Source organism: Halichoerus grypus, chromosome 2 (assembly GCF_964656455.1).
Source record: "Halichoerus grypus chromosome 2, mHalGry1.hap1.1, whole genome shotgun sequence".
NCBI lineage: Eukaryota > Metazoa > Chordata > Mammalia > Carnivora > Phocidae > Halichoerus > Halichoerus grypus.
In genome coordinates, this window is record NC_135713.1 from 15,282,005 (window position 1) to 15,294,987 (window position 12,983).

A 12,983-nucleotide genomic window follows, 5' to 3' on the forward strand; every position below is an offset into this window, starting at 1 on the left:
ACATGAGTGACTCTATAGCTGATTCTATCTGGAATCACATATGATTCCATAGCTAATTATCTGTGACTACTGAATACTCAGAGTTGATATGTAAACTCTTTGCCCACTAAAGTCTTTGAGAATTTTCTTCCAACACTGACAAACTGGAGTTCTTAAAGCAAGATATTAAGTATTAGGATGACTTCAATCTATTTGCAGAACACTTATATATCATTATGTTTTTTTCTTGACTCAAAGTAGCAGAATTTTAAAAATGAGATTTAATCCATATTTACAATAATGATATAATTGCCTAGTTTCAGAGTTCATATAAAATATAACACTTGGAATGCTTTCATTAACAAAATTCTAGGATAAATCAACACAGAAACATAGTATTTCGGGACTACAGAAGCTCCATTTTGCCTCCATATTATATTTAACATTAGGGGCTTAGAAACAATCCATTATCATTATAATGTATAATTAAAATTAGTTGGATCTGAGGTGTTTTTTTCATATAATAAGGGAAATATTTTCATACTCAAAACACATGCAGAGGACCTTGGCTTTTATGTAAATGATTAAATGTACACATACATTTTCAGCTTTCAAGCCCTCATCTGTAAAGTTACCAGGTGAATATTAACAAAACAAACCAAACCAAACAAAATAAAATAAAAGCCATGAACAGTTTATCTAAAATATAAATCCAAAGCCTAATGTAATGGCGTTCCCAAACCTGACCTTCCTGCTCCTCTTTGCATAGGAAAGTCCTAACACCAACATCCACAGTAGTTCTCCAAAGGTGTACCCTTATTTCAGGGTGAATGTGGTCCAACATTAGTATAATCAGAGTCTGTGTCTCCAGAAGCTATTCCCCAAAACCCCTGTTTTTTTCTGATACAGCTTTATACTGTAATGCATAGCATTATGATATAAAAAATGATAAAGCAGCATCTGGAAAGCTACAATGTGGTAAAAAACTTAAAAAAATTTATTCCTCAGGCTTAGAACACATGTTGAGAATTATTCAAATTAAGCTTACTTACTTCCCATACGTTGAAACTGAAATATGATAGCATAGGGCAATTGCAAACAGAGGCAAAATTTAAAATTTTGCACATAGGTGGAATCAGACAGAAAATGCCATGAACATTTGAGGACACTTGATTATGAGAAATTCAAAGAGTAAAGGAAAAATTCCTCCTTGAGATAATTCTTAATTTGTGGGTTTCAAAATTCCAATCTATCTGAAATACATAAATATGGTAATTTTTGGAGAATAGGACCATTATTCTTATTTTAAGACCAATAGCAACAACAGCAAAATATTATCTAAACCATTTTAGGAAAAAAAAAAAAAAAACAAGAAATTTGAAGAAAATTAGTTTATTTGGGAAAATATCAAAATAATTAAACTTGTGTATTATGTTTAGTTAGCAGTTGCTACAGTGTTGAAGGTTTTATGAAATTCTCTCATGATAATATACTTTATTCAAAATGTATGTAACTATATATTTGTAAGCTAACAGAATTAGAAAATTAGATAGTGTCTGCAAGCCTTTACATAACAGAACACTTTGCAGTTGGCAAAGCATTTTTACAGATGCTTCTTGATCCTCACACAACCCTGTGAGACAGGCAGGGAGTCTTTACCATCTTTATTTTGCTGTTTGGGACCCTGAAGCTCAGAGACTTTGAGGCACGTTTCCAAGGATAGTAAGTGTGAATCTCCTATTTTTTTTTTTTTTGCTTCAGTTTTATATATTTTCCTGTAGATCCCAAACAGATAAGGGCTAAGCAGTCAGTGAGATGGGGACAATCTGAACCTGTGTAAAGGAATAAAGGTAAGTCAATCCAAGGTCTACAAGATTTATGTAAATTGGAGTATCATCTTTTCAGATTACATTGTTATCATGTGAGGTACATATTTTCGATGACTACTCATGTTTTATAAGTAAGCAAATTAGACTGAAGTATAAACCAACCATCAAAATGTCCAACAACTAATTTTAGGTATTGGCAGGATCAAAACTGCTGATGTAAATGTCTTAAAACAAATGGGATGGAATAGATCATGGAATTTTCCAACGTTTTATACAGGATAAGGTTTGTGACTATTTTTCAAATTAAATCTTTCCCTGACATATCAGATTATCTGAGTATATCTTACTTAAACCATTCATTCTATCCATAAAAAAAGGGGGGGTCTTTTGTTAAAAGAAAGGAGGGCAGGCAGGACAGAGACGATGGTCTCTGTGCTTCAGAGCAGTGCACAAAGGGTGCACAGAAGTTGCATACATTAGAGTGCAAGCAGCAAATCCCCATGCTCCATCAATTTTGTATGGAGAAAAGAAGTGGGGAGGGCAAAGGAAAATGGTACATACAAGTCCATGATGGAATGACCTGGTATACTGGATATACCTCATGTCATTTGAACACAAGACAATGCTAATAAGATCTGTCACAATAACAGAGTGTGGGTCTCAAGAGTCCACACAGAAAAGTGGAAAAAGAGGTCCCGATTACCTGCACAAGTTTCATTCCGTAGTGTACCACCCCTAGTCATAAGTGATTTTGAATCTTTCTGTTTAGTTTTGCTCTTTGAAAAGAAATCACAAAATATTGAAACAAATATCATCGTTTGGCTTAATTCAGGTATTCTTAATTAAACAGTACCACAGACTTTATTGAGCAATTGAAAATATACACAAGGAACAATAGCTTTTTCTCTGTATTTTTTTAATTTGACTGTCTTCTGATTAAATAACCCAGTTTCGATCATGAAAAGGGCACTTGTTTCTACAGTAGCTGTGTACAGCTTGCTCAGTTCCAAGTACTGTCTCCACTCTTCTTCCTTGCCATTGCTGAGGTTATATCTCCACTTGCTCAGGAAGCAAATTCTAGAAAGTTGCAAGAATTAACCCCCTAAGTTGTTCTTTCAGATTCTATTTCTCCATAGAGTTCAGCTAACTTTTTGAATTCGGGTCCCCAGTCTCCAAGGTAGTGATAATCCTGGTCTGATTGTGTGGTTGCTGAATCCAGTGAGCTGATGGACCCAGCCTCTGATCTCTGACCTTCATAGGCATAAGTCTGAAGAGAGTCATAAGGGGGGACACTGGGGTCTAGGTCGGCTTCTGCCAGTTTTTGCTTAATAAATTCCTGAACATCTATGCTTTCCAGGGTGGACAATGTCTGGTGTCTGGGGGTGAGCTTCACTTCAGGTCTGATATCTCTCCGATACTTGAGCTCCTCAGCAGCAGATGGATTCCTCAAGGCTGTGATGTCAAAGGCCTCGGTGTCTTCCTCACCGCCACCCTCATCATCGTAGGTGACCACATTCTCCCGCACGTCCTCCTCAGAGATGATCAGGGGCTCTTTTTTGCTGCGTCTCAAGGTGATAAAAAGTACCACAATTGCTGAAGAAAAATGGAAAGAGGATGGAGAGTTAGCAAAAAGGAAGTTCTTGGAGATTTGGCATCAGCAACTACATTCCATTCAGGCTTGCATTGTAACACAATCTTGATCTCTGCACTCTCTGGGTAACGGTTGGAGAGTTTTTAAAATCTCAAGGAATGTGAAAAACGATTATCTCTATAAGGCCTTGGGAATCATTGATCTTCTCTAGAAATCGTAACGTTCTCATTTGTCACACTTATGCATTCAGGATTCCTGGCTCACTGTGGTCTATCATCCAGTCTTCATATTGAGGGAAACAGATGATGGAAGAGTATATGGAATTTTGCCTGGAGGAATAATGCTGAGTGTTGTTCTGTGTATAGATTCTAGGCAGATACACTAAAGGAGGGATATTTTAAGTTTCTGTTAAATAGGAAGAAGGAGCCCCTACCTTAAACCCTTTACCTTTGATGCTTTGTAGGAAACCAAAGCAGGTATATTTTACATGCTTGATCTCTTTTGCCCATTATCTTTTAGAATACTATTATCAGGCATTAATAATTGCATGTATCTATCAAGCTGCACAAAAGATGTTATTTTATTTGCACCTAACTTATGTTTCAGAGGAATTTTTCAGGTTACCAAATGTTTTTTACATAACTTCTTGATTTAATCCTCACAGCAAAGTATGGGTTTCCTCAAGGAAACTGAGGCTCCAGAGAAATTACATAAATAACTAAGATCCAACTCTAAGATTACACAAATGGCAGATGGAAGAACTTAGACTGTAATCTATGACTTCTCACACCAAAGGTGATGAAGCTTCCATTATCATAATCCATTTTGTTTTTTAAAAAATATGGAACAAGGAACTGAGTTGGGCATGTGGGTTATTACCAGTAATGTCACAACCATTAGATGAAATGATGTAAATGGATCTTGGGCACTTTGCTTTGGCTGTTTCTCATGTATTTTCAAATCTTTCTATTTGATGATACTAAGCCATTACTAAATAGAAAGAATTACCTCACTTCTACTTTGTGCTATTAAGCCCAATATTCTTTACTTCAGCTCTACAGAATGTTCTTGGTCAGCTGATAATCTAGGTTTTATGATAGCAATTTTTAGTGCATTGTTATTTTAAACATTCTTTACAATATAGTAATCAAAGAAGTACATTCAAAAGGCATGTATATATGTGTATATACATGTGTATAGATATATATATGCATAACATAAATATACATATATAGAAACAGTTTTTATATATATAGCACGTGACATACTTTTGCTATATGCACGCACATACAAATATGCACCTACAGACATATATTTTTACCTGAAATTCACATTTCTATATTGTATTTTATCTATTTCTATATACTGTATTTTATCTGGCAACCTTGCTGATATGTATCTTTAACAAATACTTGTAAAGCAAACAAACACCAGGTTAGCTATTCTCTGATAAAGAACACAGCTGGTGCCCTAGAAATTGATCTTTTACCTCATACCTCTAAAAAGTACCTTCTCTTCCTATATCGTTATCGTTCCCTTGTTTCTCTTTATAATTTAACACATTTTATGCATATCCCTAAATGATATAATAAATGAGCCTTGCCTATTTTTATTTTTTAATTTTTTTTTAAAGAGTCTTTTTTTTTTTTTTTTAAAGATTTTATTTATTTATTTGAGAGAGAGAGAATGAGAGAGAGCACATGAGAGGGGGGAGGGTCAGAGGGAGAAGCAGACTCCCTGCTGAGCAGGGAGCCTGATGCGGGACTCGATCCCGGGACTCCAGGATCATGACCTGAGCTGAAGGCAGTCGCTTAACCAACTGAGCCACCCAGGCGCCCGAGCCTTGCCTATTTTTAAACTAGATAAAACAGTGTATATGTACTTTGAAGACAACAATAGAAAGAGGAAAAGGAGATTTTCAAGCCAGAAATACAAAGGGCAATTATCAGAGAGTTTACTACACATGGAAAGAGATGGTCACAATGTACTGGAGAGTCTAATTTTGCAGAGAAAGGGCAAGTGAGCACCTATGGGAATGAAGAAACAAACAAACAAAAAGACAAAACACCTATAGAAAGGGCCAGAAAATCATCTTGAAAAGTATGGAATAAAAGGACTCAGTAATGGCAGAATTGAATGAGAGAGATTATGGCAGACCTGGGGAAACAGTGAGTCACTGTGTCTGGAGTGATTATAGAAACCTGAAAATGAAATGCAGATGCCATATGTTGCCCTGCTTCACCAATATTATGCTAGTTATTTATTTATTTATTTATTTATTTATTTATTTATCTATCTATCTAAGATTTTTATTTTTAAGTAATCTCTATACCCAACATGGGACTCTAACGTGAAACTGCAAGATCAAGAATCACATGCTCTACTGACTGAGCCAGCCAGGCACCCCTGAATATTATGCTATATAAAAATAGTTTCTCAAATATGCTACTTATACTTCAAAGACATTATCTAATATAGCACCTTATTTTTAGAAAGAAAAAAAAAGACTTTTGTTGACTGTAGCAAATATGCATCTAATACCTTACTATTATTTTTAAAGATTTACTTATTTATTTTGAGAGAGAGAGAGAGATTGGGGGACGGGCAAAGGGAGAGGAAAAGAGAATTCCAAGCAGACTCTCTGCTGAGCACAGAGCTTGACAGAGGGTTTGATCCCAGGACCCTGAGCAGAAATCAAGAGCAGGCCCTTAACCTACTGAGCCACCAAGCTGCCCCAATACCTTACTAGTTATTTCAGTGTAAAACCAGCTTAGGGCATTCTAATTCAAAACCCCAAACAGCATCCCCAAGTAACTCATTTCATTCCATTCAGAGGTTTAGATTTATCATCCATTATATATTTTTGCTCATCTTTATGATTAAGTAAGGAGGTTGTTCTAAATTAAAACATCTATTTCTACAGACTTTTTTATAGTAAAATATCTTACTTTTGTCAACAAACGAAGTTATTTTTCTTTATGTTAAAATGGTTGATTGTTGATTTCAAGGGAGTTTATGTGCATGCATAGCAGGGAGAATGTGATCAATATTATTATAAAAGTATGGAGGTAATTTGTATCCTTCCCCAATATCAGTGCCATATTTGCCTAATGAAATACAGGGGATAAAGCTGGGATTATTATGATGATAGCTCATATTTACTTATTTTCCCAAATTAAAAAATATTCCTGATATATTTTGATTCAAAATATAGATATTAATTAAGTTTGAACTTTGAGGTTTTACATCTATCTCTTTCCTAGGCATGGACAGTCATTTGCCAGTGACCAATGATTTCTAGATTTATTCCATGTCTATTTAATATATCAACATATGATTAACCATATAATCTGGGACATTTTTGAGAGTGAAAGGGGATTTCATTTACAATTATTCCAGGACATCAGGGCAAATATGGACATGTGGTCCCTCTAGTCAAAGGTAACTTTAAAGAAACTCAGAGAAGAATGTGGAAACACAGATGATAAGGTGTGTTTCCAGTGAATTGCTTTATATTCATGTTTGTTCAGTAGATATTTCTGGAGCAAATGGTACACAGTAGATACTCTGTGGACTAACACAAGAATAATCTCTGTGAAAGTGATGATGCGGCATAACCTCACTAGGAAAATAATGTTTAAATATAGTTTTAAGTCAGCTTATGGACATTAATAATACCAAACACCTAATTTTGCTTGATAATAATTTTTAACGTTCGAAAGCCAAACTAAATGTTTGTAAAAAAAAATCCCCAAACCAAATATATTTTAGAGAATGAAGATAACAATTACACACATAGTTTTGAGAGTTAAACTCTTTTTAAAAATGGCAGTCAAATGAGTATATTCACATGACTCCCCTCCCTCCACAGTCCATCAACCCATACATGTGAAACAAGGTACCTCTTCTTAAAGTGGGTCATCTGGGAAGAGAGAATTTGACAGCGCCATGGCATTGTAAAATAAATGAGATACAGTGCTTACCCCTTTGTTCAAAATTATATAAGATTTTCAGTATTTTGAAATTTTATATAACCTGGGTTGAAATATTAAACTGTAGTATTTGGGGAGGATTTTATTCTAATGACTATTGTATCCTTGGTTAGTATATTTCTTTTTCTTCTCTGAGTTTGGTTAGGATTTTAAATCCATTTTATTCTTTTTATTTAAGAAACAAAATGAATTTATTGAGTTTTATTCATGAAAGAGTTCCAATTTGGGGAAACATTTTTATATTTCCTTTCTCATATCATTCTACTCATTCATATATTAATTTATTTATCCATGATTCCAAAGTGCTTGGAGTTCTAAAGGGTTTTGAGTTTTTGTAACTTGAACTGTCATACAGCCTGCGTTTTAATACATTATATACTGACTCCCAACATATTTCCCCAAAATACTTTCCATAGCAGATTTTTTTTTATCCATAAATATAATTTCATTCTTTTTTATACCATCATATGTTGATACTAAGTTTGGCAGAAATGAGGTGGCCCAAGTCAGGGAGATTACTTTTATTAGCTCCTGTCCTGCTATTGGTCATACCAGTTAATGGTGTTTCTCACTGAAACTTACTTTTTCAAACCAAGGGGAACCCACAGAGTCAGGTCAGATAGCTCAGCTGACAAGCAGGTTGGCACTTCTCTCCTCACCAATTCTACCTTTGCTCCTAGTCCCTCACTCTCCTCACATCAAATCTACCCTGATCCTCATTGATTAGGAAATTTATATCCAAGAGTAGGAACAATCCAGGTGATGGACTCATCTAAGTCACCTTCTTATATATGATGTGTGGACTGAAGGGCAGGTGACAGAGGCCTGATTCAGAGCCTGACTCAATGGTTTATTGCGCTAAGTGTGATTTAGGCTTGCTCTGACAACTGCTCTGGACCATCTCACAAGGGATGGGATGAGGTTGGGAAAGAAATGTCAGATCCCTGGAAGGGAAAGAGAACTCCAGTTATCCCTCCTCTAGCACCAAATTCTGATTGCATCACGAAGGCTCACCCTAAATTCTCTCCCGTTCATCCCATCAGAAAAGGATCTTAAAAAGGTAATCCTGACAAATCATAACCTGACTCACAATGTGCACATGTACCATTCAAAGTAAGGCCCACTGGTTTTCAGGCACCAATTTCAGATAATCAATATACACAAAGATGGAGTCTATAAGAAAACATAAATAAGCACCACAAAATTTTATAGATGACTCTAAGGTTCTTCACTAGTTGATACTTTATTTTTATAGATTTGTAAATAGAAATAAGAGACTGAATAGGTCGCCTGAGATCATACAGTTAATTAGTAGCAAAACTAGGGCTGGGTTTATACAAGTCATTTTCACACACAGCTGATAATCAGAACATTTTTCAATATTAAAGTATTAATTTCACAATTTGTTTAGCTGTTAGTTTTTAATGTTATTTCAGAATCACAAAAAGTTCTAAAATAAAGTTTTGCTACCTCTGGTGTTGCTGATATTTTCCTTGAAAATTATGAGCTTGCACGTTAACAAACATTATTTTAAAATTACAAATGCCTACATTCTGAGTCTGTTGGCTAGCTATCTTCTGAATAACAATAAAAACCCTTGCAAATGTCATCAAAAATAAAAATTACACCATAAATAATGATTGTCTAAGCCCAAACTTATGAAATGATTCTGCAACCTTTGCATAAAACTGTAGAAACCACTTTGAGTTTCAATAAAAATTGAAGGAGTAAACATATTAAATAGCACCTCTGTTTCTTTAGTCCTATGGGAGAGCATAAAATTTAGAATGCTCTCTTGTTTACCCCAAAGGAGAAACAACATTTTTATAAAATCTATTAAAGGGAAGTATTGTTTCATGAAATAATGGTATTTTTTTTTTTAAGATTTTATTTATTTGCGAGAGAGAGAATGAGAGACAGAATGAGAGGGAGGAGGGTCAGAGGGAGAAGCAGACTCCCTGCTGAGCAGGGAGCCCGATGTGGGACTCGATCCCAGGACTCCAGGATCATGACCTGAGCTGAAGGCAGTTGCTTAACCAACTGAGCCACCCAGGCACCCGAAATAATGTTATTTTACATAATATACCTTAAATGTACCTGTATATTAACATTTTTCAATTAACTTTTTAAGTCTTTACTTTAGTATATAAAAATGGTTTGATAGTGATAGATGAAAATAAAAGGCAAAGATAAGTGACTACTCTGAATGAACTATCTTTCAGAATCAGTACTTTGGAAGAACTTACACTAAAGTCACTGGGTTCTATTCTTTGTGGTTTAGGTTAGGAACTCTGGAGGGATCAATATTTGTTCTTGCTTTATTTTATTTTCCGTTTTTGTTTTGTTTGTGAGTTTCTGTTCTAATTTTCAAACACAAAAAAGGTAATACGTAACTGTCTAAAGCAAATAACAGTTGTAACCAATTAATACATAAGGAAATAAAATTCAGAAAGCCTAATTTTCCTAGCTTTCCTCACCTTGAATCTACTGTAAGACTATACCACCGTGAAATACTTCCAGTGGTGGGGCACTGAACCTCCATGCTCCTCTTTGCTAAGGGCAATGGGTACATTTATTTTTTTTAATTTTTTAAGATTTTTTACTTATTTACTTGAGAGAGAGAGAGTGCACGAGCAGGGGACAGAGGAGAGGCAAAGAGCAAGGGATAAGCAGACTCCCAGCTGAGCAGGGAGCCCAACGGGGGGGGGGGGGGGGGGGGCTTGTTCCTGGGATCATGACCTGAGCTGAAGGCAGAAGCTTAACTGACTGAGCCACCCAGGTGCCCCTGATACATTTAGATACACAATTTATTTAACCTCAGAGCAGCTTTTGACACTGTTGAATGCTCTGTCCTCTTTGATATACTTTTTTTCCTTTGACTTTGATCACATCATACTTTCCTCTTATTCGTCCTTCTTCTCTGACTTTCCCTTCACTCTGTCCTGTCATGGCATCCTTCCTGATGCAGTGACCATGCTGGGACTCATCACAGCTCAGCCTTGTTTATCATCTCTCTCTTTAGATTTTCCTGCTGTAGGGACCTCAATAAAGTACACCTCTGGTGCCCCCAGCTCAGTGAGGATCAGGGCCCACATTCAGCAAGAGATGAAAAGTCTTCTTTGATCTTGTGCTAACTCAGACAATATCTAATTTATCCAAGATCACTTTTTTTTTTTTTAATTTCAGCTATTTTATTTTTAGCCCTTGCCCTTGGAAACTTGTTCCAAGAAAAAGACACCATGTCATAAATATTAGATATTCGTTCACTGACATGAAATTATCAATGTTGTAGTTTTCAAAAGGAATCTCAGGGACTTCCAGTAAACATTTCGTTAAAATTTTGATAAAATTGATAAAAAATTTTCATCTGGGGATCTGCACCATCTTACCCAAGATCACTTTCGATTCAGCTAACATTGATGATTAAATAATATTTTCAACTAATAGAAATTTCTACAAGAAATCTATTTTTCACTTGGTGTTTAGATTCATTTTAGAATGATATCACTATGTTCTTTGAAATAAGTTATAAGAGCCCTTTTAATATGGTATTTAGAATTTTTAATGTGAATTCTTTTTAAAATGGACCCTTCCCCAAAGGATTTCTCTCATAATCTATCCTTCCTTCTGATATTTCAACTCTTTCATCAATTGTGAATCAAATTATTTCTAGATCAGCCATGGCATTGAGAAAGCTAATTAAAAGGAAGTCTAAACAGCTATATTTTGTGGTCCAAATTTTGTGTTCCTAATTTTTAAGTTCTGTCAAAATGACTGTCTTTCTCTCTCTTTTCTAAGGCACTGCTGGCCATCGTAGGGTACATTCCGAATCGCCATCATACAGCATTAGGAGGCAGGATGACTTACCTAGGAGAATGACAACACACAGCAGAATAGCGATTAAGGCCCCTGTACTCAAGCCAGCCGAGGACAGGAACGCTTCCGCATGGCAGGTCCGCACGCGCCCATCTCTCTCGCATGCACAAACCCTGACGGTGAGGGTACTGCTGCTGCTGAGAGAGGGGATTCCACCATCAGAGATCATAATGGGGAGATAATACACATCCTGAATAGTTCGACTAAATCTCCTCCGCCTTGTCAGAATGCTGGCTGTGTTATCTATGACAGACATAAGCAAAACAAAATGTACTTAGTAAAGCCGCCATTCAAGATTCACATTTCCTTTAATGGATAAAATGGGGATGTGTGATTTTTTTTTTTTTAATTTTAGTTTATGAAATGGACACAGGAACATGAAGGGCGATCATTAAAGAGTGACTAATATATGTTCGTAAATTGAGATACTGACTTGGAAAAATTAATTGAGCCCAAACTAAAAGAGAAGGGGAAGGGTGGAAGACAGAGGAGTGAAGAAGCAGTCAACATTTTGGACATGGACATAATAGCAAAAAGAGGGCCACTGGTATAGATGATAAATTACGAAGAGACCAGATCAATTGATAAACTTCTTCAGGCTTAATTGTGATTTGAAGCATTCTTGTTATAGTAGATGTACCACAGAAAGTTAATGATGAATTAATCTAGTTAATTAATCTAATGAATTAATCTAGAATAGTTAATTCTATTTTTTATGTACTTTTAAAATGCTATATATTACATTAAATGCCTGCATGGTCAATCTGTGGATTATAGATTTTGATCTATCCACACAACCTTATAAGGGAGAAGATATTAAATTTCTAATTTTTTAGGAAAAATCATTTTTACTATAAATAATAATTAAAAAAAATAAGTAACCTGGGACCCAGAGGATAAACTGCCCAAAGTCATAGAGCTAGTGAATAATTAGGATACAACCTCAATACATTCTAGAATCCTGCTCAAAACCACAATGTCAGACTGCCTTTTTACCCATTCATCTCTAATTATACTGAAGTTCTCAAGTGCACATAATATATGGTTATCTTAGTATTGTTATTCCTCATTCCAGCAAGTCTGTTGGCCAAAAGACCCTTCTGGTATGTACACTTAGAGGAGCTGTGCAGATTCCCCGCATGGAATAACTAGCTGCCCTAGCTGTAGATTATCACCTGGCCCTTTGTTGCGTCCTTCTGGAGCAGCACATTGTCAATGACTCATTGCTCCAATGTTATAAAGGTGGAGCCATTTCTACTGAATGTAGACATAGTGAACGACATGTTTAGTTCCAGAAATTTACTCTTGGGTCAGCTGTGAGGCATTAAATTTGCATAACTGCTCAATTTTTCACTCTGCTTCTCCCTCCCACTGCCCCACAGATGTTGATCTCAAGGACACACTCCTGTAAACAACCTGCCCTCTAAACCCCAGTTCAGAGTTGGCTTCCAGAGAACCTAACCTGCAACTACACCTATGAGTTAAATATTTTTCACTAAAAAGTAAGTGAATCATTAAACAATTACATTTAGAAATTCTTTCATCTCATGATATTTTTTTTCCTGAAAATTAGAATTCTGTTACATATGAGTATGTTTAAGATAGTCATGATACAATAACCTACAGCTATGCTTTCTTGATTTTACAGGGCCAAATTAATGCAATAGAAAGATAATACACTTTTAAAATATTCAATGTAATACAGGTAATAAAACA

The 12,983-nt window shown here is 35.6% G+C and overlaps 1 protein-coding gene across 4 annotated transcripts in view; it reads right to left on the minus strand.

Annotated features, from left to right (window-relative positions):
• Positions 1-958: 958 nt before the first annotated feature.
• Positions 959-12,983, minus strand: part of CDH18 (cadherin 18) — a 458,591-nt gene continuing 446,566 nt past the window's right edge. For 2 of the 4 annotated variants that reach the window (XM_036064734.2, XM_078066588.1), the window contains exons 11-12: positions 11,259-11,510; positions 959-3,401 (exon numbers count right to left, since the gene is read on the minus strand). In XM_036064734.2, coding sequence (XP_035920627.1) covers positions 2,911-3,401; positions 11,259-11,510 — 743 coding nt within the window. In that variant the 3' untranslated portion in view covers positions 959-2,910. The remainder of the gene's footprint in view (positions 3,402-11,258; positions 11,511-12,983) is intronic. The other 2 variants (XM_036064737.2, XM_036064736.2) reach the window with 2 other exon arrangements.